General features: G+C 45.7%; 1 protein-coding gene across 1 annotated transcript in view; it reads right to left on the bottom strand.

Annotated features, from left to right (window-relative positions):
- The window catches only part of mtTFB2 (mitochondrial transcription factor B2), a 59,568-nt gene that overhangs the window by 27,712 nt on the left and 9,987 nt on the right, over positions 1–21,869 (bottom strand). Inside the window, exon 2 of the mRNA XM_068367244.1 lies at positions 4,650–5,686. Coding sequence (XP_068223345.1) covers positions 4,650–5,678 — 1,029 coding nt within the window. The 5' untranslated portion in view covers positions 5,679–5,686. The remainder of the gene's footprint in view (positions 1–4,649; positions 5,687–21,869) is intronic.

Genomic DNA, 21,869 nt, shown 5'->3' on the forward strand with positions numbered 1-21,869 from the left:
GCTCCTGAACGTTAACTAGTTCTCACCCAATGAGTATCCATATAGCGGAGCATAACTCAAGGCGGAGCTAAGCATAACTTCGGAGCTAAGGGTGTCGGTATAAAACGACCCCAATTAATGACTCATACACTAACGTACCTATTAATAGTGTTAGCTATATTAACAGTAACCACATCAATAAAAACGTTTATAATATTAAACGTACTATCATCAACTCTGATACTAAGAGGAGGCTTGAATAACTCGTGATCGTATAAAAACGGAGAACGGGAAATTCACCTCTCTTACTCGAGCTAACAAAGAAAACGAGAGAAGGAATAACTCATATCTGTAGAACAGGGAACGAGCAGTCTCTGTTTTCGCTCTCAAGGTTACATAATAAAAAAACTAACATCACACAATAAAACAAGAACATTAATAAAATTGATTGCTTTTCTTAGTAATAACCAAGAACGAAGAATAACGTAACAAAAAAACAAGGATATAGTCTAAATCGAAGCCTCTGAGGCGAGAACAAACTAAGACTAAATCGCTAAACTTTAATTCGCTATTCTTTAAATCGCTATTCTTCGTAGGTCCAAATTGGACTTGCAAGCAAATAAATACCATAGCAAAATTAATGATAACAATAAAAGGCCATAAAACGTAAGTGATATAACCAAGATGACAGAGTACCAGATGGGCAAAATTAACTAGAATATTTACCGAAGCGAACATAACCCAAAATGGCTGCCGAAACCTCGGCAAGACAATCGCTTCCAAAACTAAAAACCACCATATTGGAAACAGAACAAATGCCCGGTACTGTCAAAAGCTGCCAAAACAAACTATGGTACTTAACATAGGTAAGGGTGAAGTATCAACGTCAGTCATGTTGAATAAACGACAATCACTTCGAAAAACACTGGGCAAAACACTTATAAACTTTGCTGGCAAGTTCAACACAGAAGGATAACCTAGTGAGCGCGAGTGGTGGGTGTCGGTAGGGTAACCCAACTGTATTCTCTAGGGCCTGTCACGGCCCTCCCCCTTTGATGAAGGGATTATCTAAATGGAAGACAGCCTGTGAATAGTGTTTTACAAACGCCCTTGTTAGATATACGACACCAACAAGGTGCTCGCGCGAGGGTTGTAACCTCTGCATTCCATGCTTTTAATTTTCTCTGGTATATTTGGAAGATTTATATCAGAAAAAGTACAAAGAAGGACTTTTTCGCCGGCCGTCACAGGTTCGACCCAGAAATACATTATTACCTGTAGGTTTCTTCAGAGATGGTCTTGATATGTTGGGATTTACATTGTGTTTTTCTTTGTATCCTTTTGATCTAATTGTTGAGGTGGATGGTGGACCTCAACTTTAATTTCTGATTTAATCAATTTATCTTCCAGTTCATTAGAAACATAAACAGACAAAACATCAAACTTATTTGATGTCATCACTTTAATGTTTCTAATGGAGGGGGGTTAAAGAGATTGAGGTCTCTCTCTCTTATGATTAATAGATGGTGAGATTGTAGGTTTTTGCACCTTTCCCACTACAGGTGCATCATGTAAGTTGGTTTTAAGTGGAACCTCCATCAAATCAAGGAAGGACATGGCCTGAGAGAGGTCTGTACTAGTTTTTGTAATGGGGGACAAAGGCTGTACAGAGATGGGAAATGCCCTAGAGTTAATACACCATGGTAAAGCCTCAGGAGGTAATATGCTTACCTTATCATTCAGCATTTTATCAGATGGTATATTTCTTTTTCTAGAGCTATTGGCAGTACTAGGTGGGTTTGATTTTAATGCTACAGACTATGCGCTCCTCCGCTGGTCAAGTATGGCCGTTGGCCCATCGCTGCATGAAGGAGTGCGGTGTCAAGTGCTGTAAAATTTAAATTACAATTATTATTTCAACTTAATTACTGAAGAAAAAACATCTGGGATAGCAAACTAACCCGCATAACAGGAAAGGTGTTCTCCCCCAATTTTAGTCTTATGGAAGTGTTTTAAACATTATAGATGTAGTTTAAGCAAAGATCTGACAGTAATTTTAATCTTCTGAAAGAGTTTTAATTGGCAGAGGATCTGCCGGCCCCCTCACAACGAGGGAGAGCTGCGACGTCAGCGAAGAGCAAGACCGAAGTCAAGCTCTGGGAAGGATGCAAGTAGTCTTCCTTTAAAGAGCTCACAGAGAAAGAGTGACGTTAACATCTGAATGGAGGAGTATTTACACAAAGTTCTTCCTCGGGGATGAATCCCCTGCGACAGAGGCTGGGTCACTTGGGGCAGACCACCAGCCTACGAGTTGTCCGGTGTCCAAGGAGGGAAGATAGTAAGAGAAGGTTCTCCGCCCTCGAGAACCTGCCGCACTACGCTGTTACACAAACAGCAACATTCACTGTAGTGAAAAGAAAGCTTTAATATATATAAAAACATTACATGAATGTTTTCATGTTTTCAGTTGTTATAAAAATATACAGTATGCTTATTTTAAAGAGACTGGAGAGAAAGATTGATGAAAAGCCGAGAGATGAACAAGCAGGATTCAAAAAACGTAGAAATTGCACTGACCAAATTTTCATTTTGAGACATGTTGCACAGCAATGCGTAGAATATAGAAATCCCCCTTTAATGACATTTGTGGACTATGAAAAAGCCTTTGATAGTGTGCCCCGGCCAATTTTGTAGAGTCATGCGTTATCATGGAATTCCTCTTAAGCATATAAACTTGATTGTCTGTTCATGAGCATAGCAAGAGCAAAGTAAATGTTAATGGAGTCTTATCAAATGAATTTCCAGTGAACAGCAGAGTACTCTAAGGGGATATGTTGTCACCTATGTTATTCATCCTACTCTTGGATTTTGTAATATGTAGAACAGTCAGAGATGGGGGAGAAGGATATGATTGGATTGGTGATAGTAATTTAGCAGACGTAGAGTATGCTGTTGATGCTGTTCTTGTTAGCAGAACACCACAGGATTTGCAATGCTTGCTTACCAGAATGCATGAAATATCACACGAGGTTGGGCTCAAGAGTATGCAATGCAAGACAAAATATCATTGGCAGGAGAAAGAATTAATGAGGTAGAATCCTTTAAGTATTTAAGAACTATGATCTCCAACACTGGGTCTTTAGAATTAGAGTTTAGTGAAAAACTGAAAAAAGTAAATCAGACAATGGCTAGGTTAAGTAAAATTTGGAAATTAAATTGCCTGAAATTACATATAAAAATCAGACTATATATCAGTTTAGTGAGATCGGTGTTACTCTAATGACATGAGTCATGGTATGACAATGAAACAATCTCCAATAGATTTAGTAGATTTGAGGACAAAGCCCTCATAAGGATATTGGGAGTTAAATGGCAGGACAGGATTAGAAATGAGGCTATAAGAGAGATTACTCGAGTGCCATGTGTGGATGAGATCATGATGAGGGGTAGATGGAGATGGTTTGGGCATGCTCTTTGCACTCCCCAAGAGAGATTAGTTCACCAAATGTTCAGCTGGGTTTCACATTGCATTAAGTTGGAAGACCTAGGTCTACATGGCTGAGGAATATGAAGCACAAAGTAGATGATGAATGGAGAAGTATTGAATTAAAAGTTCAAGATAGAGACGACTGGCAAAATCTAGCTAAGGCCCTTTGCGTAGGAGGAGATGATTATAAAAACATAAGTCTATATAAGAATATAAGAAAAAATCCAAATGTCCGGTTAAGTTTGGTGCGGAGAGAGAGACAAAGTCTCTCTCACTGATCCAAATGCAAATAGTGGGTGCTCAGACCCAGGTGTGTCAGTGAGCGGGTTGTGTAATAACCCCTCCCTAAAAGTCTTATGGCTTGTCTTTCAGCTTCGCCGAAAGTAATATCCCCTACAAATAGTGAAGGTTTGAATAGAGTGACAGAACAAAGAATTAGTGGAACCAATCCAAGGATGAGGCAATGCTGTTTTTCGAGGGAAAATGACAGAGCCTCCCTACCCTTAAGCTTGACCGCAAGTCAGATGACCATTGCTCTTACCGAGCACCCACCGGAGGAAGATGGCAGGGAAGAGTCAAAAGGGAGTGTTCCAGGAGAAGAAGCAAGCCTAGACTTTTTAGATTTTGAGAAAGACCCCAAAAGTGAAGAATCTATTTCAGCCTTCTTCTTCCTCTGCCAAACAACACCCACTGGGAGGATGGCCACTCCCTACTCTCCTCACAAGATGAGGCTTAAGAGTATACATACCTCGGCACGAATGGTAAAACCTGTGAGGGTCTACAGTACCTCCCCATTGCTCATATAAATCCTGTAAGTCTTAGGCAGGATTTCAAGACATGTCCGCATGATCATAAACTATTAGCAAACACACAGCTGGAAGAAAAAGCAAAAAATAGGTTAATGCAAAAAGTATAAACTGCCAAATATCCACAGCCAAGCATAACAATTTCTCTGTAACAACTGAAATTCAATTGGGGCTCGACCCTGCGGCCAATAGGGGAACTACCCTTTCTGTTGTTTACACTTCGTTAAAAGTTTATTCACCATATTCCACCCTTAGTTGTAATTCTACTCTTATAGTAAAAAACAATGGTTTGTATTTGTAAAGGAACAAGTAAGATTTCTCAAAATTATTATTATTCACATAGATTTATAAAACTTGAATGCAGATGCAGTACTTACAATTTCATTCACATTTTCCTTTGGTGTGATCTTCATTAAATGAAAGTTAATTTCTTTATTCTTGAACCTTTTACTTCTCAAATGTGGGGAGTAGAAACTGCTACCTGGGGCTATGTCAAGTTCCTCAATATCAAAGTAATATAGGAATGGGACTCTCAACCTCCTGCTTGTAATATTATGAGAGGATGATGTTAAGTGTTCATACACATGATCTGGCACATATAAGTACAAGACAGGAAAAATGTCTTCGAAAAAACAGCACTGAAAGGTATAACTAAGTGTTAACCTATGAAGGAATGACATTTCACTTAGAGAGGCTACAATCCTAACTTTAGACTCTTGTTGCTTCTTAACATGAAGAGGTTTTAAGAGCTGTGATAACCTGTCTGCCTCCTCCTCTCGATCTGGTTCTCTTTTATTAATTGTATAATACCAATAAAACTTAAACAAATCAAGACAATGCAATTCTAAACGAGTAGCATACGCATTCATTTCAGATCGTAAATACATTAAAAACTCAGTATTTGGTTCATATCCAACAACTTTATGGACTGTTTGTTCAAGAATAGTTTTTGTAAGAATACCAGATCCAAGATTAGCCTCAGCTATTACATCTCCTTCTCTCAGATCTCTTTTTAAATGTTTTACAAGTGTATCTGCAGCATCCTGTCTGACAATGTAACATAAATTTTTGAATTTTACAGCTTTCATTAAATTCATTATATTCTGTTGGTCACAATTCAGCTGCACATTACTACTGTCATATTTGTAATTAGTTTTTCTGTCTACATTTTTACTTCTTTCCTTCAAACCATTTTCATCATTAAAATCCTTTGGATTTGATTTAAGCCGCTTTCTTCTTTCATACACAAGTAAATTACTTATGACTGAAGTATTCTCTTTATCATCAACTGGACTGGACATAGAACGACTTCCTGTACGAGAATACAATGATTTCATGCTGCACTTCCATAGACTTAGTTGACATTTTAGCTTTAAGCTCCTCTGCAGTGGTCCTTGCACAATCATTCCTGAAACTATGGTAAAATGATTAACTTTTAAAGAAATTTTTATTTATTCTGAGTAGGACAAAATTACTCTTAGGCTCATGACTTTTGGCTGGGGATAAAATTTACACACCTGCAGATGAATATTTTTTGCACCTCAGTATGACTAAACTAAAACATATATGAACTTCTGGTTTATTGCATATTGAGGAATAATTGCACATGCTAATTCTGGAAACAGAATATCATTGCAATTTTTACAAATATTCAAAAAACCCCGAAAAAATTATGAAAATTTTGTTAAAAAAAAAAATTAAATATTCATAAATATGACAAATTAGGAAGTAATATGTTATTTCTATTAATAAAATAAATTTTTGAATATACTTACCCGATAATCATGTAGCTGTCAACTCCGTTGCCCGACAGAATTCTATGGAGGGATACGCCAGCTATCACAATACTAGAAGGGGGTGTACTTACCAGCGCCACCTGTGGCCAGGTACTCAAGTACTTCTTGTTGACACCTCCTCAATTATTCCTCGGTCCACTGGTTCTCTCTGGGGAGGAAGGGAGGGTCGATTAAATCATGATTATCGGGTAAGTATATTCAAAAATTTATTTTATTAATAAAAATAACATTTTTCAATATTAAACTTACCCGATAATCATGTAGCTGATTCACACCCAGGGAGGTGGGTGAAAACCAGTGTACAAGATTAAAGGATAGCTAAGTATCCCATATTTCATATAACAGTTATCTCAAATAACAATGAAATAATAAGTACCTGGTAAGGAAGTCGAATAGAACCGTTACTCTGCCTCTTTATTTAAAGTTCGTCTTCCTTACTGAGCGCAACGTTCCTCTTGGAGGCTGAATCAACCCAAAGGTGCCAAAGTACACGGGGTTGCAACCCCTACTAAAGGACCTCTACCAAACCTTTAACCCAGGCGCTTCTCAAGAATGAATAGACCACCCGCCAAATCCAAGGATGCGGAAGGCTTCTTAGCCTACCGTAACAACCATAAAAACAACAATAAAAGTATTCAAGAGAAAGGTTAAAAAAGGTTATGGGATTAAGGGAATGTAGTGGCTGAGCCCTCACCTACTACTGCACTCGCTGCTACGAATGGTTCCAGGGTGTAGCAGTTCTCGTAAAGAGACTGGACATCTTTCAGATAAAATGATGCAAACACTGACTTGCTCCTCCAATAGGTTGCATCCATTATGCTCTGCAGAGAACGGTTTTTATTAAAGGCCATCGAAGTAGCTACGGCTCTTACTTCGTGGGTCCTTACCTTCAGCAATGCAAGGTCTTCCTCCTTTAAGTGAGAATGTGCTTCTCTGATCAGAAGCCTTATATAATACGAAAGCCCATTCTTGGACATGGGTCTCGAGGGTTTCTTGATGGCACACCATAAGGCTTCTGACTGTCCTCGAATAGGTTTAGACCTCTTAAGATAATATTTGAGAGCTCTGACAGGGCAAAGAACTCTCTCTAGTTCGTTACCTACCATGTTGGAGAGGCTAGGTATTTCGAACGATCTAGGCCAAGGACGTGAAGGAAGCTCGTTCTTTGCTAGGAATCCAAGCTGAAAAGAACATGTTGCAGATTCGGTTGTGAAACCAATGTTCTTGCTGAAGGCATGAACCTCACTGACTCTCTTAGCTGTTGCAAGGCAAACGAGAAAAAGAGTCTTGAGGGTAAGGTCCTTGAAGGAAGCTGACTGGAGAGGTTCGAACCTAGATGTCATAAGGAACCTTAAGACTACGTCTAGATTCCAGCCTGGAGTGGAAAGACGACGTTCTTTAGACGTCTCAAAAGACTTGATAATGTCTTGAAGGTCCTTGTTGGAAGACAGGTCCAAACCTCTGTGGCGGAGAACTGAAGCCAACATACTCCTATATCCTTTAATCGTAGGTGCTGAAAGGGATCTCTCATTCCTAAGATGTAGAAGGAAGTCAGCTATTTGGATCACAGAGGTATTGGTAGAGGATATTGAATTGGCTCTACACCAGCTTCGGAAGACCTCCCACTTAAACTGGTAGACTCTACGAGTGGAAACCCTTCTAGCTCTGGCAATCGCACTGGCTGCCTCCTTCGAAAAGCCTCTAGCTCTAGCGAATCTTTCGACAGTCTGAAGGCAGTCAGCCGAAGAGCGTGGAGGTTTGGGTGCAACCTGTCTACGTGAGGTTGACGTAGAAGGTCCACTCTTAGAGGTAGAGTCCTGGGGAAGTCGACTAGCCATTGAAGTACCTCTGTGAACCATTCTCTTGCAGGCCAAAGGGGAGCAACCAGCGTCAGCCGTGTCCCTTCGTGCGAGACGAATTTCTGCAGAACTTTGTTTATTATCTTGAACGGAGGGAATGCGTACAGGTCGAGATGGGACCAGTTCAGTAGAAAAGCATCCACATGAACTGCTGCAGGGTCTGGAACAGGGGAACAATACAGCGGAAGTCTCTTGGTTATGGAGGTGGCAAACAGATCTATGGTAGGTTGACCCCACAAGGTCCAAAGTCTGTTGCACACACTCTTGTGGAGGGTCCATTCCGTGGGAATGACCTGATTCCTTCTGCTTAGGCGATCTGCTGAAACGTTCATATCGCCCTGGATGAACCTCGTGACCAGAGTGAGGTTTAGACCTCTTGACCAAATGAGGAGGTCCCTTGCGATCTCGTAAAGGCTCCTCGAATGGGTCCCTCCTTGCTTGGAGATGTAAGCCAAGGCTGTGGTGTTGTCTGAGTTCACCTCCACCACTTTGCCTAGCAGGAGGGACTTGAAGTTCAACAGGGCTAGATGAACTGCTAGCAGCTCCTTGCAGTTGATGTGGAGTAATCCTTGTTCCTCGTTCCACATTCCCGAGCATTCCCGTCCGTCCAAGGTTGCACCCCAGCCCGAGTTCGATGCATCTGAGAAGAGATGAAGATTGGGGGTCTGAATGGCCAATGATAGACCCTCCTTGAGAAGGAGGTTGTGCTTCCACCACAGGAGAGTGGTCTTCATCTCTTGGTTGATAGGGATAGAGACTGCTTCTAGAGTCGAACCCTTGTCCCAATGAGCTGCAAGATGGAATTGAAGAGGGCGGAGGTGGAGTCTTCCTAGCTCGACAAACAGGGCCAGTGATGAGAGGGTCCCTGTGAGACTCATCCACTGTCTCACTGAGCAACTGCTCCTCTTCAGCATGCTCATGATGCACTCTAGGGCTTGGCTTATCCTGGGGGCCGATGGAAAAGCCCGAAAATCCTGACTCCGAATCTCCATTCCCAGGTACACAATGGATTGGGAGGGAATGAGTTGAGACTTCTCTATATTGACTAATAGACCTAGGTCTCTGATTAAGTCTAAAGTCCAATTGAGGTTCTCCAGACAACGACGACTCGTGGAGGCTCTCAACAGCCAGTCGTCTAGGTAGAGGGAGGCTCTGATGTTCGACAAGTGTAGGAATTTTGCTACATTCCTCATCAGATGAGTAAAGACCATAGGAGCTGTGCTTAGGCCAAAACACAGGGCTTGGAATTGATAGACAACCTTTCCGAAAACGAATCTCAGGAAAGGTTGGGAGTCTGGATGAATAGGAACGTGAAAGTATGCATCTTTCAAGTCCAACGAGACCATCCAGTCCTCCTGTCTGACCGCTGCTAAGACCGACTTGGTCGTCTCCATCGTGAACGTCTGCTTGGTGACATACTCGTTGAGAGCGCTGACGTCCAGCACCGGTCTCCAACCTCCTGTCTTCTTGGCCACAAGAAAGAGACGGTTGTAGAAGCCCGGGGATTGATGGTCCCGGACTATAACCACTGCCTTCTTCTGCACAAGTAGCGACACCTCCTGTAGCAATGCTAGCCTCTTGTCCTCTTCTTTGTAGTTGGGAGAGTGGTTGATGGGCGATGTGGTAAGAGGTGGTTTGAGGCAGAATGGAATCCTGTAACCGTTCCTCAGCCAACTGACAGACTGTGCGTCTGCACCTCTCTTCTCCCAGGCTCGCCAGAAGATCTTGAGTCTGGCTCCTACTGTTGTCTGGAGAAACGGAGAGTCAGTTTTTTCCTTTAGATGTCCTGGATCCTTTCCTAGACTTGCTCCTGTGAGAGTCTGGACGGGAGCTTCCTCGGCTGGGGGCTCTACCACGAAAGGGCGGTATGAACCTCGTTGCAGGGGTATCAGCCACTGGGGAGCGATAAGTCTTGGGGACTGAGGTGGCAACCTTAGACTTACGAGCCGATGAGGCTACAAGATCGTGCGTATCCTTTTGTATCAGGGCAGCAGACAAGTCCTTAACTAGCTCTTCGGGAAAGAGGAACTTCGAGAGCGGAGCAAAAAGGAGTTGTGACCGTTGGCAAGGTGTAATGCTGGCGGAAAGGAAGGTACACAGTTGTTCCCTTTTCTTCAACACCCCTGATACAAACATCGACGCTAGCTCGCCCGATCCATCTCTGATGGCCTTATCCATGCAGGACATTAAAAGCATGGCAGAATCTTTGTCTGCAGGAGAGGTTTTCTTGCTGAGGGCCCCCAGGCACCAGTTGAGAAAGTTGAACATTTCAAATGCTCTGAACATCCCTTTCAGTAAGTGATCCAGGTCTGAGAAGGTCCAACAAACCTTTGAGCGCCTCATAGCAGTTCTCCGAGGCGAGTCTACCAGACTTGAGAAGTCAGCCTGGGCAGAGGCAGGTACTCCCAAGCCTGGTGCTTCCCCTGTGGCATACCAAACGCTCGCTTTCGAAGTGAGCTTCGTTGGAGGGAACATGAAGGAAGTCTTGCCAAGGTGTTGTTTAGACTGCAGCCACTCCCCTAAGATCCTTAAAGCCCTCTTAGAGGATCTAGCTAGGACAAGCTTAGTATAGGTGGACTTAGCTTGTTGTACGCCCAGCGAAAACTCAGATGGCGGAGAGCGGGGAATAGCAGAGACAAAGTGGTCTGGGTAAATCTCCCTGAGTAGAGCCAAGACCTTACGAAAATCAATAGACTGTGGAGAAAGCTTGGATTCGTCCACGTCTGATGAGGGATCAAGGTGAGCCTCCTCATCATCCGACACCTCATCACCAGAGTGTAGCGAAGAGATCGGACAAGAATGCTGAACCGCAGAGTCAGAACGGGTAGGAACAATAACAGTGGTTTCCTCTTCCAGTAACTGTTGAGGGAAAACCTGAGGCTCAGACTGCAAAGGCTGAACAACAGACGAAGCAGAAGGAAGGCGCATGGGTGGAGGAGGTTGACTCCTAGCAAGAGAGGTTGAACCCAAGGATTGCGCTTGCTGAGCGGAGGACGGAGGCGGAGTAGCACGTTCCTGTTCCTGTGATATGAGCGGAGCAAGATGAGGTTGAGGCTGCGCAGAACAAGGTAAAGTTCTCGCAAGCTGAGGCTCCTGAGGCGCAAGTCCAGGGTGTAGAGGAGCTTGCCTTGAGGAGGGTTGAGCTCGCTGCAGCGAGAGCTGAGGAGACTGACTCATGGACGGGAGAGGTTGTTGTACCTCAACCGAGAGTTGCACCACTGGTGGAGCAGCAAGGGGAGGCGGAGGAAGAGTGGAATAATCCTCCTGATCCCAAAGTAAAGGTTGCCTTAAAGAAGGCTGAGGCTGCACACCACTGGGAACAGCGAACTCAGAAAGTGGCTCAACATCGTACGCCTGGCAGATGGTGCTGCGACCAGGCGGAGCGAGCGCAGGCGGGGCGAGCGCAGGCGGAGCGAGAACAGGCGGAGGGAGTGTAGGCGGAGGCGGAGGTGCAACACTCTCAGCCCGACACTCACGCATCAAGTCCGAAAGCTGTGCTTGCATGGACTGAAGCAGAGTCCACTTGGGATCGGCAGAAACGATAGTAGACTGAGGTAAAGCCTTAACAGTCGAGCTCTGCTGTGGCAGAACCTTACTCCTCTTGGGCGGAGTACAGTCGACAGATGACTGAGGCGAGTCAGAGCTGAGCCAATGACTGCAACCTGGCTGAGCACTCGCGGACTGGACTCTACATTTAAGCGGTCTCGAGACCTGAGACCAACGTTTCTTCCCTGACAGTTGATCAGCGGACGAGATAAAGACGGGCTCAATCGTCTGCAGGTGGGAGTGACGGTCTTTGGAAGACACGCCCGCAACCACCGAGGATAGTTCTGTGCGCTTAACAAGGCCTGCCGAACCCTTATGCCCTTCGACATTGCTTCTCCCCTGGGCTTGGGAGCTTGCAAGAGGTTCCGGACTGGGAGGACGACTGGCTCGCACAGAAAAATCCTCACGCACCACACTGGCACTAACACTAGCACTTGGCACTGCACTGACACTAGCACTCGTCACGGCACTGGCACTAACTCCACCCACTGCACTCTTGACCTTCAGTTCTTTAACTTCGGCCATCAGAGACTTATGGTCACTTACCACTGACTCTACTTTATCGCCTAAAGCCTGAATAGCACGCAAAACAACTGACATATCAGGCGGAGGGCACACAGTAGGTTCGGGGGTAGCCACTACAGGGGTAGGAAAAGGTAGGGGATCATGAGGTGAGGAAAACAGTGAAGAGTGAGAAGAACTCCTCCTAACTCTACCTCTCTCTAACTTAGTTGAATATTTCAAAAGACGGACAAATTCCAATTCCGAAAGTCCGGCGCATTCCTCACATCGATTTTCTAACTGACAGGGCCTGTCCCTACAGTCAGAACAAGCGGTGTGAGGATCTACCGAGGCCTTCGGAATACGCCTATTGCAAGACCTACATCGTCTATGGGAGGGGGCTTGCGAAATGTCAGACATCTTGAATCCAAAGAGTTAGCCAAAGGGGGTTCCAAAAACAAGCAAAAATCGTTAACCGTTAATCAGGACTATATAAAAGCTATCTAGCTAATATAAGAAGGTTTCCAGTAAAGCGACAGCCGTTAATCTGAGAGAATACTTCACCAATTATCCGTGAATAAACTCGAAGACCATAAGCGTATCCCAGAACGTCTTGCCGGAAGCACGACAGAGGAATAATTGAGGAGGTGTCAACAAGAAGTACTTGAGTACCTGGCCACAGGTGGCGCTGGTAAGTACACCCCCTTCTAGTATTGTGATAGCTGGCGTATCCCTCCATAGAATTCTGTCGGGCAACGGAGTTGACAGCTACATGATTATCGGGTAAGTTTAATATTGAAAAATGTTATTTTCATTAGTAAAATAAATTTTTGAATATACTTACCCGATAATCATGTAGCTGTCAACTCCGTTGCCCGACAGAAATCTAAGGAGGGATATGCCAGCTATCACAATACTAGAAGGGGGTGTACTAACAGCGCCACCTGTGGCCAGGTACTCAAGTACTTCTTGTTGACACCTCCTCAATTATTCCTCGATCCCACTGGTTCTTTATGGGGAGGAAGGGAGGGTCAATTAAATCATGATTATCGGGTAAGTATATTCAAAAATTTATTTTACTAATGAAAATAACATTTTTCAATATTAAACTTACCCGATAATCATGTAGCTGATTCGCACCCAGGGGGGTGGGTGAAAACCAGTGAACAAGATTAAAGGATAGCCAAGTATCCCCACATTTCATATAACAGTTATCTCTAATAACAAATGAAATAATAAGTACCTGGTAAGGAAGTCGAATTGAACCGTTACTCTGCCTCTTTTTTAAGTTCGTCTTCCTTACTGAGCGCAGCGTTCCTCTTGGAGGCTGAATCAACCCAAGGTGCTAAAGTATATAGGGTTGCAACCCCTACTAAAGGACCTCTACACAACCTTTAACCCAGGCGCTTCTCAAGAATGAATTGACCACCCGCCAAATCAAAAGGATGCGGAAGGCTTCTTAGCCTACCGTAACAACCATAAAAACAACAAAAGAATTCAAGAGAAAAGTTAAAAAGGTTATGGGATTAAGGGAATGTAGTGGCTGAGCCCTCACCTACTACTGCACTCGCTGCTACGAATGGTCCCAGGGTGTAGCAGTTCTCGTAAAGAGACTGGACATCTTTCAGATAAAAAGATGCAAACACTGACTTGCTCCTCCAATAGGTTGCATCCATTACACTCTGCAGAGAACGGTTTTTATTAAAGGCCATCGAAGTAGCTACGGCTCTTACTTCGTGGGTCCTTACCTTCAGCAATGCAAGGTCTTCCTCCTTTAAGTGAGAATGTGCTTCTCTGATCAGAAGCCTTATATAATACGAAAGCCCATTCTTGGACATGGGTCTCGAGGGTTTCTTGATGGCACACCATAAGGCTTCTGACTGTCCTCGGAGAGGTTTAGACCTCTTTAGATAATATTTGAGAGCTCTGACAGGGCAAAGAACTCTCTCAAGTTCGTTACCTACCATGTTGGAAAGGCTAGGTATCTCGAACGATCTAGGCCAAGGACGTGAAGGAAGCTCGTTCTTTGCTAGGAATCCAAGCTGGAAAGAACATGTAGCAGACTCGGTCGTGAAACCAATGTTCTTGCTGAAGGCATGAACCTCACTGACTCTTTTAGCTGTTGCCAGGCAAACGAGAAAAAGAGTCTTGAGGGTAAGGTCCTTGAATGAAGCTGACTGGAGAGGTTCGAACCTAGATGTCATAAGGAACCTTAAGACTACGTCTAAATTCCAGCCTGGAGTGGAAAGACGACGATCTTTAGACGTCTCAAAAGACTTAAGAATGTCTTGAAGGTCCTTGTTGGAAGACAGGTCCAAACCTCTATGGCGGAGAACTGAGGCCAACATACTCCTATATCCCTTAATCGTAGGAGCTGAAAGGGATCTCTCATTTCTAAGATGAAGCAGGAAGTCAGCTATTTGGGTCACAGAGGTATTGGTAGAGGATATTGAATTGGCTCTACACCAGCTTCGGAAGACCTCCCACTTAGACTGGTAGACCCTACGAGTGGAAACCCTCCTTGCTCTGGCAATAGCCCTGGCTGCCTCCTTCGAAAAGCCTCGAGCTCTAGCGAATCTTTCGACAGTCTGAAGGCAGTCAGTTGAAGAGCGTGGAGGTTTGGATGTAACCTGTCTACGTGAGGTTGACGTAGAAGGTCCACTCTTAGAGGTAGAGTCCTGGGGAAGTCTACTAGCCATTGTAGTACCTCTGTGAACCATTCTCTTGCAGGCCAAAGGGGAGCAACCAGCGTCAGCCGTGTCCCTTCGTGCGAGACGAATTTCTGCAGAACCTTGTTGATTATCTTGAACGGAGGGAATGCGTACAGGTCGAGATGGGACCAGTTCAGTAGAAAGGCATCCACATGAACTGCTGCAGGGTCTGGAACAGGAGAACAAAACAGAGGAAGTCTCTTGGTCATGGAGGTGGCAAACAGATCTATGGTAGGTTGACCCCACAAGGTCCAAAGTCTGTTGCACACACTCTTGTGGAGGGTCCATTCCGTGGGAATGACCTGATTCCTTCTGCTCAGACGATCTGCTGACACGTTCATATTGCCCTGGATGAACCTCGTGACTAGAGAGAGGTTTCGACTTCTTGACCAAATGAGGAGGTCCCTTGCGATCTCGTAAAGGCTCCTCGAATGGGTCCCCCCTTGCTTGGAGATGTAAGCCAAGGCTGTGGTGTTGTCCGAGTTCACCTCCACCACTTTGCCTAGCAGGAGGGACTTGAAGTTCAACAGGGCTAGCTGAACTGCCAGCAGTTCCTTGCAGTTGATGTGGAGAGATCGTTGTTCCTCGTTCCACATTCCGGAGCATTCCTTTCCGTCCAAGGTTGCACCCCAGCCCGAGTCCGATGCATCTGAGAAGAGATGAAGATTGGGGGTCTGAATGGCCAAGGATAGACCCTCTCTGAGAAGAAGGTTGTGCTTCCACCACAGGAGAGTGGTCTTCATCTCTTGTTTGATAGGGATAGAGATTGCTTCCAGGGTAGAACTCTTGTCCCAATGAGCTGCAAGGTGGAATTGAAGAGGGCGGAGGTGGAGTCTGCCCAGCTCGACAAACAGGGCTAGGGACGAGAGAGTCCCTGTGAGACTCATCCACTGTCTCACTGAGCAACTGTTCCTCTTCAGCATGCTCATGATGCACTCTAGGGCTTGGCTTATCCTGGGGGCCGATGGAAAAGCCCGAAAACTCTGACTCTGAATTTCCATTCCCAGATACACGATGGATTGTGAGGGAATGAGTTGAGATTTTTCCATATTGACTAATAGACCCAGGTCTCTGATAAGGTCTAAAGTCCAATGAAGATTCTCCAGACAACGACGACTCGAGGAGGCTCTCAACAGCCAGTCGTCTAGGTAGAGGGAGGCTCTGATGTTTGACAAGTGAAGGAACTTGGCTACATTCCTCATCAGAAGGGTAAAGACCATAGGAGCTGTGCTTAGGCCAAAACACAGGGCTTGGAATTGGTAGACGACCTTTCCGAAAACGAATCTTAGGAAAGGTTGGGAGTCTGGATGAATCGGAACGTGAAAATAAGCATCTTTCAAGTCCAATGAGACCATCCAGTCCTCCTGTCTGACCGCTGCCAAGACCGACTTGGTCGTCTCCATCGTGAACGTCAGCTTGGTGACATACTCGTTGAGAGCGCTGACGTCCAGGACAGGTCTCCAACCTCCTGTCTTCTTGGCCACAAGAAAGAGGCGGTTGTAGAAGCCCGGGGATTGATGGTCCCGGACTACAACCACAGCCTTCTTCTGCACAAGAAGCGACACCTCCTGGTGCAAAGCTAGCCTCTTGTCCTCTTCTTTGTAGTTGGGAGAGAGGTTGATGGGCGAAGTGGTCAGAGGTGGCTGAAGGAAGAATGGAATCCTGTAACCGAACCTCAGCCAACTGACAGACTGTGCGTCTGCACCTCTCATCTCCCAAGCTCGCCAGAAGGTCTTGAGTCTGGCTCCTACTGTCGTCTGGAGAATCGGAGAGTCAGTGTTTTCCTTTGGATGGCTTGGATCCTTTCCTGGACTTGCCTCTGTAAGAGTCTGGACGGGAGCTTCCTCGGCTGGGGGCTCTACCACGAAAGGGCGGTATGAATCTAGTCGCAGGGGTATCAGTCACTGGGGAGCGGTAAGTCTTAGGGGCTGAGGTGGAAGCCTTAGACTTACGAGCGGAAGAAGCCACAAGATCGTGCGTGTCTTTCTGAATCAAAGCAGCCGACAAATCTTTAATGAGCTCTTCGGGAAAAATAAACTTCGAAAGAGGAGCAAACAGAAGTTGTGAACGTTGGCAAGGGGTAATGCTGGCGGAAAGGAAAGAACACAGCTGTTCCCTTTTCTTCAAAACCCCTGACACGAACAAGGACGCTAGCTCGCCCGATCCGTCTCTGATGGCCTTATCCATACAGGACATTAACAGCATGGCAGAATCTTTGTCCGTATGGGAGGTTTTCTTGCTGAGGGCCCCCAGGCACCAGTCTAGAAAATTAAACATTTCAAACGCTCTAAACACTCCTTTAAGCAAGTGATCCAAGTCCGAAAAGGTCCAACACACTTTTGAGCGTCTCATAGCAGATCTTCGAGGCGAGTCTACCAGACTTGAGAAGTCAGCCTGGGCAGAGGCAGGTATTCCCAAGCCTGGTGCTTCCCCTGTGGCATACCAAACGCTCGCTTTCGAAGTGAGCTTCGTTGGAGGGAACATGAAGGAAGTCTTGCCAAGAAGTTGCTTAGACTGCAGCCATTCCCCTAGGATCCTAAAAGCCCTCTTGGAGGATCTAGCTAGGACAAGCTTGGTATAGGAAGACTGAGCTTGTTGCACTCCCAGCGAAAACTCAGATGGTGGAGAGCGGGGTATAGCTGAGACAAAATGGTCTGGATAAACCTCCCTGAGAAGAGCCAAGACCTTGCGAAAATCAAGAGACTGTGGAGAGGGTCTGGAGTCGTCCACGTCCGAAGAGGGATCAAGGTGTGCTTCCTCATCATCCGAAATCTCAACCCCAGAATGAGGCGACGGGATCGGATACGAATGCTGAACCGCAGAGTCAGAACGAGCAGGAACAACAACAGAGGTGGAAGGAGGAGGTGCAGCAAGTTCCTGTTCCTGTGGTATGAGTGAAGCGTGAATAGATCGAGGTTGTGCAGAACAAGGTAAAGTTCCAGCAAGCAGAGATGTCTGAGTAGCAGGATCAGGGTGCACGGGTAGAGCTCGGTGCAGCAGCTGAGCAGACTGACTCACAGGTGGAAGAGGTTCAACATCGTACGCCTGGCAGATGGAGCTGCGACTGGGTGCAGCGAGTGCAGGCGGGTGCAGCACAGGCTGAACCGGTGTAGGAGGCTGGTGCACCACCGGTGCAGGCGGGTGCAGCAAAGGCTGAACGGGTGCAGGAGGTTGGTGCACCACCGGTGCAGGCGGGTGCAGCACAGGCTGAACGGGTGCAGGAGGTTGGTGCACCACCGGTGCAGGCGGGTGCAGCACAGGCTGAACGGGTGCAGGAGGTTGGTGCACCACCGGTGCAGGAGGGTGCAGCACAGGCTGAACCGGTGCAGGAGATGGGTGCACCACAGGTGCAGGAGGTGCAGCACTCTCAGCACGACACTCACGCATCAGGTCCGAAAGCTGAGCTTGCATGGACTGAAGCATAGACCACTTGGGATCAGCAGAGACAGTAGCAGACTGAGGTAAAGCCATAACAGTGGTTGCACCACCGGTGCAGCTCTGTTGTACCTTACTCCTCTTGGGCGGAGTACAATCGCTAGAAGACTGAGGCGAGTCAGAGCTGAGCCAACGACTGCAACCTGGCTGAGCACTCGTGGGAAGGACTCTGCGTTTAAGAGGTCTAGAGACCTGAGACCAACGATTCTTCCCCGAGAGAAGATCAGCGGACGAGCGGAAGACGGGCTCAATCGTCTGCAAGTGGGAGTGACGGTCTGTGGTAGACACGCCCGCAACCACTGAGGATGATTCTGTGCGCCTAACAAGGCCTGCCGAACCCTTATGCCCTTCGACATTGCTTCTCCCCTGGGCTTGGGAGCTTGCAAGAGGTCCCGGACTGGGAGAACGACTGGCTCGCACAGAAAAATCCCCACGCACCACACTGGCACTAACACTAGTACAAGGCACTGCACCGACACTAGCACTCGTCACAGCACTGGCACTAACTTCACCCACTGCACTCTTGGCCTTCAACTCTTTCACTTCGGCCATCAGAGACTTATGGTCACTTACCACTGACTCTACCTTATCGCCTAAAGCCTGAATAGCACGTAAAACCACTGACATATCAGGCGGAGGGCACACAGTAGGATCGGGGGTAGCCACTACAGGGGTAGGATCAGGAAGAGGATCATGAGATGAGGAAAATAAAGAAGAGTGAGAAGAACTCCTCCTAGCTCTAATTCTCTCTAACTTAGAAGAATACTTTAAAAGTCGGACAAAATCCAATTCCGAAAGACCGGCGCATTCCTCACATCGATTTTCTAACTGACAGGGTCTGTCCCTACAGTCAGAACAAGCGGTGTGAGGATCTACCGAGACCTTCGGAATACGTCTATTGCAAGACCTACAACGTCTATGGGAGGGGGCTTGCGAAATGTCAGACATTTTGTTTTCAAGAGAAGTCAAAGGGAGATCCAAAAAACAAGCAAAAATTCGTTAACCGTTAAACTGAATTAAATAAAAGCTATCTAGCTAATATCAGAAGGTTTCCAGTAATGCGACAGCCGTAAATCAAAGAGAATACATCACCAAATAAGCGAGAATAAACTCGAAGACCATGAGCGTATCCCAGAACGTCTAGCCGGAGGCACGACAGAGGAATAATTGAGGAGGTGTCAACAAGAAGTACTTGAGTACCTGGCCACAGGTGGCGCTGTTAGTACACCCCCTTCTAGTATTGTGATAGCTGGCGTATCCCTCCTTAGATTTCTGTCGGGCAACGGAGTTGACAGCTACATGATTATCGGGTAAGTTTAATATTGAAAATTGTATTTTTCCCAATGATACAAACCTGTAGCTATTTATAGGGGGCATTACTTTTGGCGAAGCTAAAAGTTGAGTCATTAGAATTTTAGCGAGGGCTAACCACCTAACTGCTAGTTTGTGGGGGGAGGTAATAGCTACCCCTCTCACACACCTGTAACTGTAACTCACTTTGCTTGGAGGTAGGACTTCAAGGGGGCTAGGCCTGGCGGGCCAATTTGCATAAATATCTACAGGTTTGTATCGTTAGGAAAAATACAAATTACTTCCAAATTTTTCATTTGTTCCATAACTGGAATACCAACCAAACGTATTTGTAGGGGCTGACTCACCCATTAGGAGGGTGGAAGTCCCAGCCAATCTGGCTTTTTGGCTTTGACCCAGGGCTTACCCTCCATGTGTGTTAGCACATAGTAGGTAAAACCCTACACCTCACTAAAACCTTGCTATGTATGTTCTGCGGCCTACACAAGCTGTATTTGTGATACTAGCTAATGTGACTGTCAGGGTAAGAATTCTTCCGAGTCATAGGAATCGTCCGAAGTCACCCAGGCATTTCCAATACCACTTCTCCAGGGTATGGGGATGTAACAGTATTGACACAATAATGGGTTACACATAGGAACCATGGTTTACCTGCAGTTGGTTGAGGATGAAGAAAAGAAATAGCCAGTCATTCTTATTCATTCACACATACTAAAACTGGGTAACCAATGCCCTCAACCTCCTGCTACTTGTCCATCAAGAGATTGGGGTATTAAACCAGCTGTTGTGCATCTACCACAGGACTGACAGAAAACGTATCAAGTCTCCTGTGGGTAACGTCTTGCAGGTAGTGAGCAGTGAAGGTCGTATGACGCTTCCACGTGCCCGCTTGTAGGACCTGCACCACAAAGTAGTTGTGTTTGAAGGCCAGGGACGTAGCTATGCCCCTGACATCATGAGCTTTAGGGCGACGTGTCAAAGGAGGATCTGGTTTTAGCACGAGATCTATGACCTTGCGAATTCAAGCAGAGATAAGTCTGCTACAAACTTAGGAACAAAGCTGAAGCTTACCTCTCCCCATTCCTGTGAATGGGCAATGTCATATGAGAGACCATGAAGTTGCTAACTCTTGTGGCCAAAGCCAAGGCGAGTAGGAAACCGTCTTCAAAGTGAGGTGGCGATCTGTTGCCTGGCGTAATGGTTCATAGGGAGGACCCTTCAGAGACCGAAGAGCCTAAACCACAATCCATGGAGGAGGTTTCACTTCTGACCGGTGACAGGTAAGTTCATAACTCCATATGAGTAAGGAATGTTCTAGCAAAAAGGAAATATTTACTCCTTTTAGCTTAAAGACAAGACTCAAGGCTGAGCGATAGCCTTTTACTGCCAAAACTGAGAGGAGCATTTCCTACAGCAGATGCACAAGGAACTTCGCTATTGCTGGGATAGTGGGATTGAGGGCAAAGATACCCCTTCCAGGACACCAACCACAGAAGACATTGCACTTTGCCAGGTAGATTGAAGCTAAAGATCTTCACAGGTCTCTAGCCATCGGCTTCGCAACTTGATGCAAAAATCCTCTCTGAGTGAGGAAGTGCTGAATAGTCTCCAGGCGTGAAGTCGTAGTGAAGCTACGGTCTTGTGGAAGATGTTGGCATGTGCTTGTCTAAGTACATCATGACGAGGTGAGAGCTCTCTCGGAAGCTCTATTAGGATTTGCAGAAGGTCTGGGAACCATTCTGTGTGATGCCACCATAGTGGAGCTACTATTATTATTATTATTATTTGCTGAGCTACAACACTAATTGGAAAAGCAGGATTCAATAAGAACAGGGGCCCCAACAGGGAAAATAGCCCTATGAGGAAAGGAAACAAGGAAAAATTAGATATTTTAGGAACAGTAACAACATTTAAAAAAAAATATTTCCTATGTAAACTATAAAAACTTTAACAAAACAAGAGGAAGAGAAATTAGGTAGAATAGTGTGCCCGAGTGTACCTTCAAGCAAGAGAAATCTAACCCAAGACAGTGAAAGACCATGGTATAGAGGCTATGGCACTACCCAAGACAAGAGAACAATGGTTTGATTTTAGAGTGTCATTCTCCTAGAAGAGCTGCTTACCATAGAAAAGTCTCTCCTCTACCCTTACCAAGAGGAAAGTAGCCACTGAACAATTATAGTGCCATAGTTAACCCCTTGTGTGAAGAAGAATTATTTAATAATCTCAGTCTTGTCGGGTGTATGAGGACAGGAGAATCTGGGGAGCATTACAACAGGCGCCTGAAGTTCAGGGCCTTTGCAAACAGATCCATCGTCGGGGAACCTGACAAAGTCAGAGCTTTGCTGGATACTAGATGATTCAAAGCCTACTCAGAACCCACTCTCTGAGTCGCTCTGCTTAGGATGTCCGTGAGCACATTCCTTTTGCCAGGAATA

Source organism: Palaemon carinicauda, chromosome 45, assembly GCF_036898095.1.
Source record: "Palaemon carinicauda isolate YSFRI2023 chromosome 45, ASM3689809v2, whole genome shotgun sequence".
Taxonomy (NCBI): domain Eukaryota; kingdom Metazoa; phylum Arthropoda; class Malacostraca; order Decapoda; family Palaemonidae; genus Palaemon; species Palaemon carinicauda.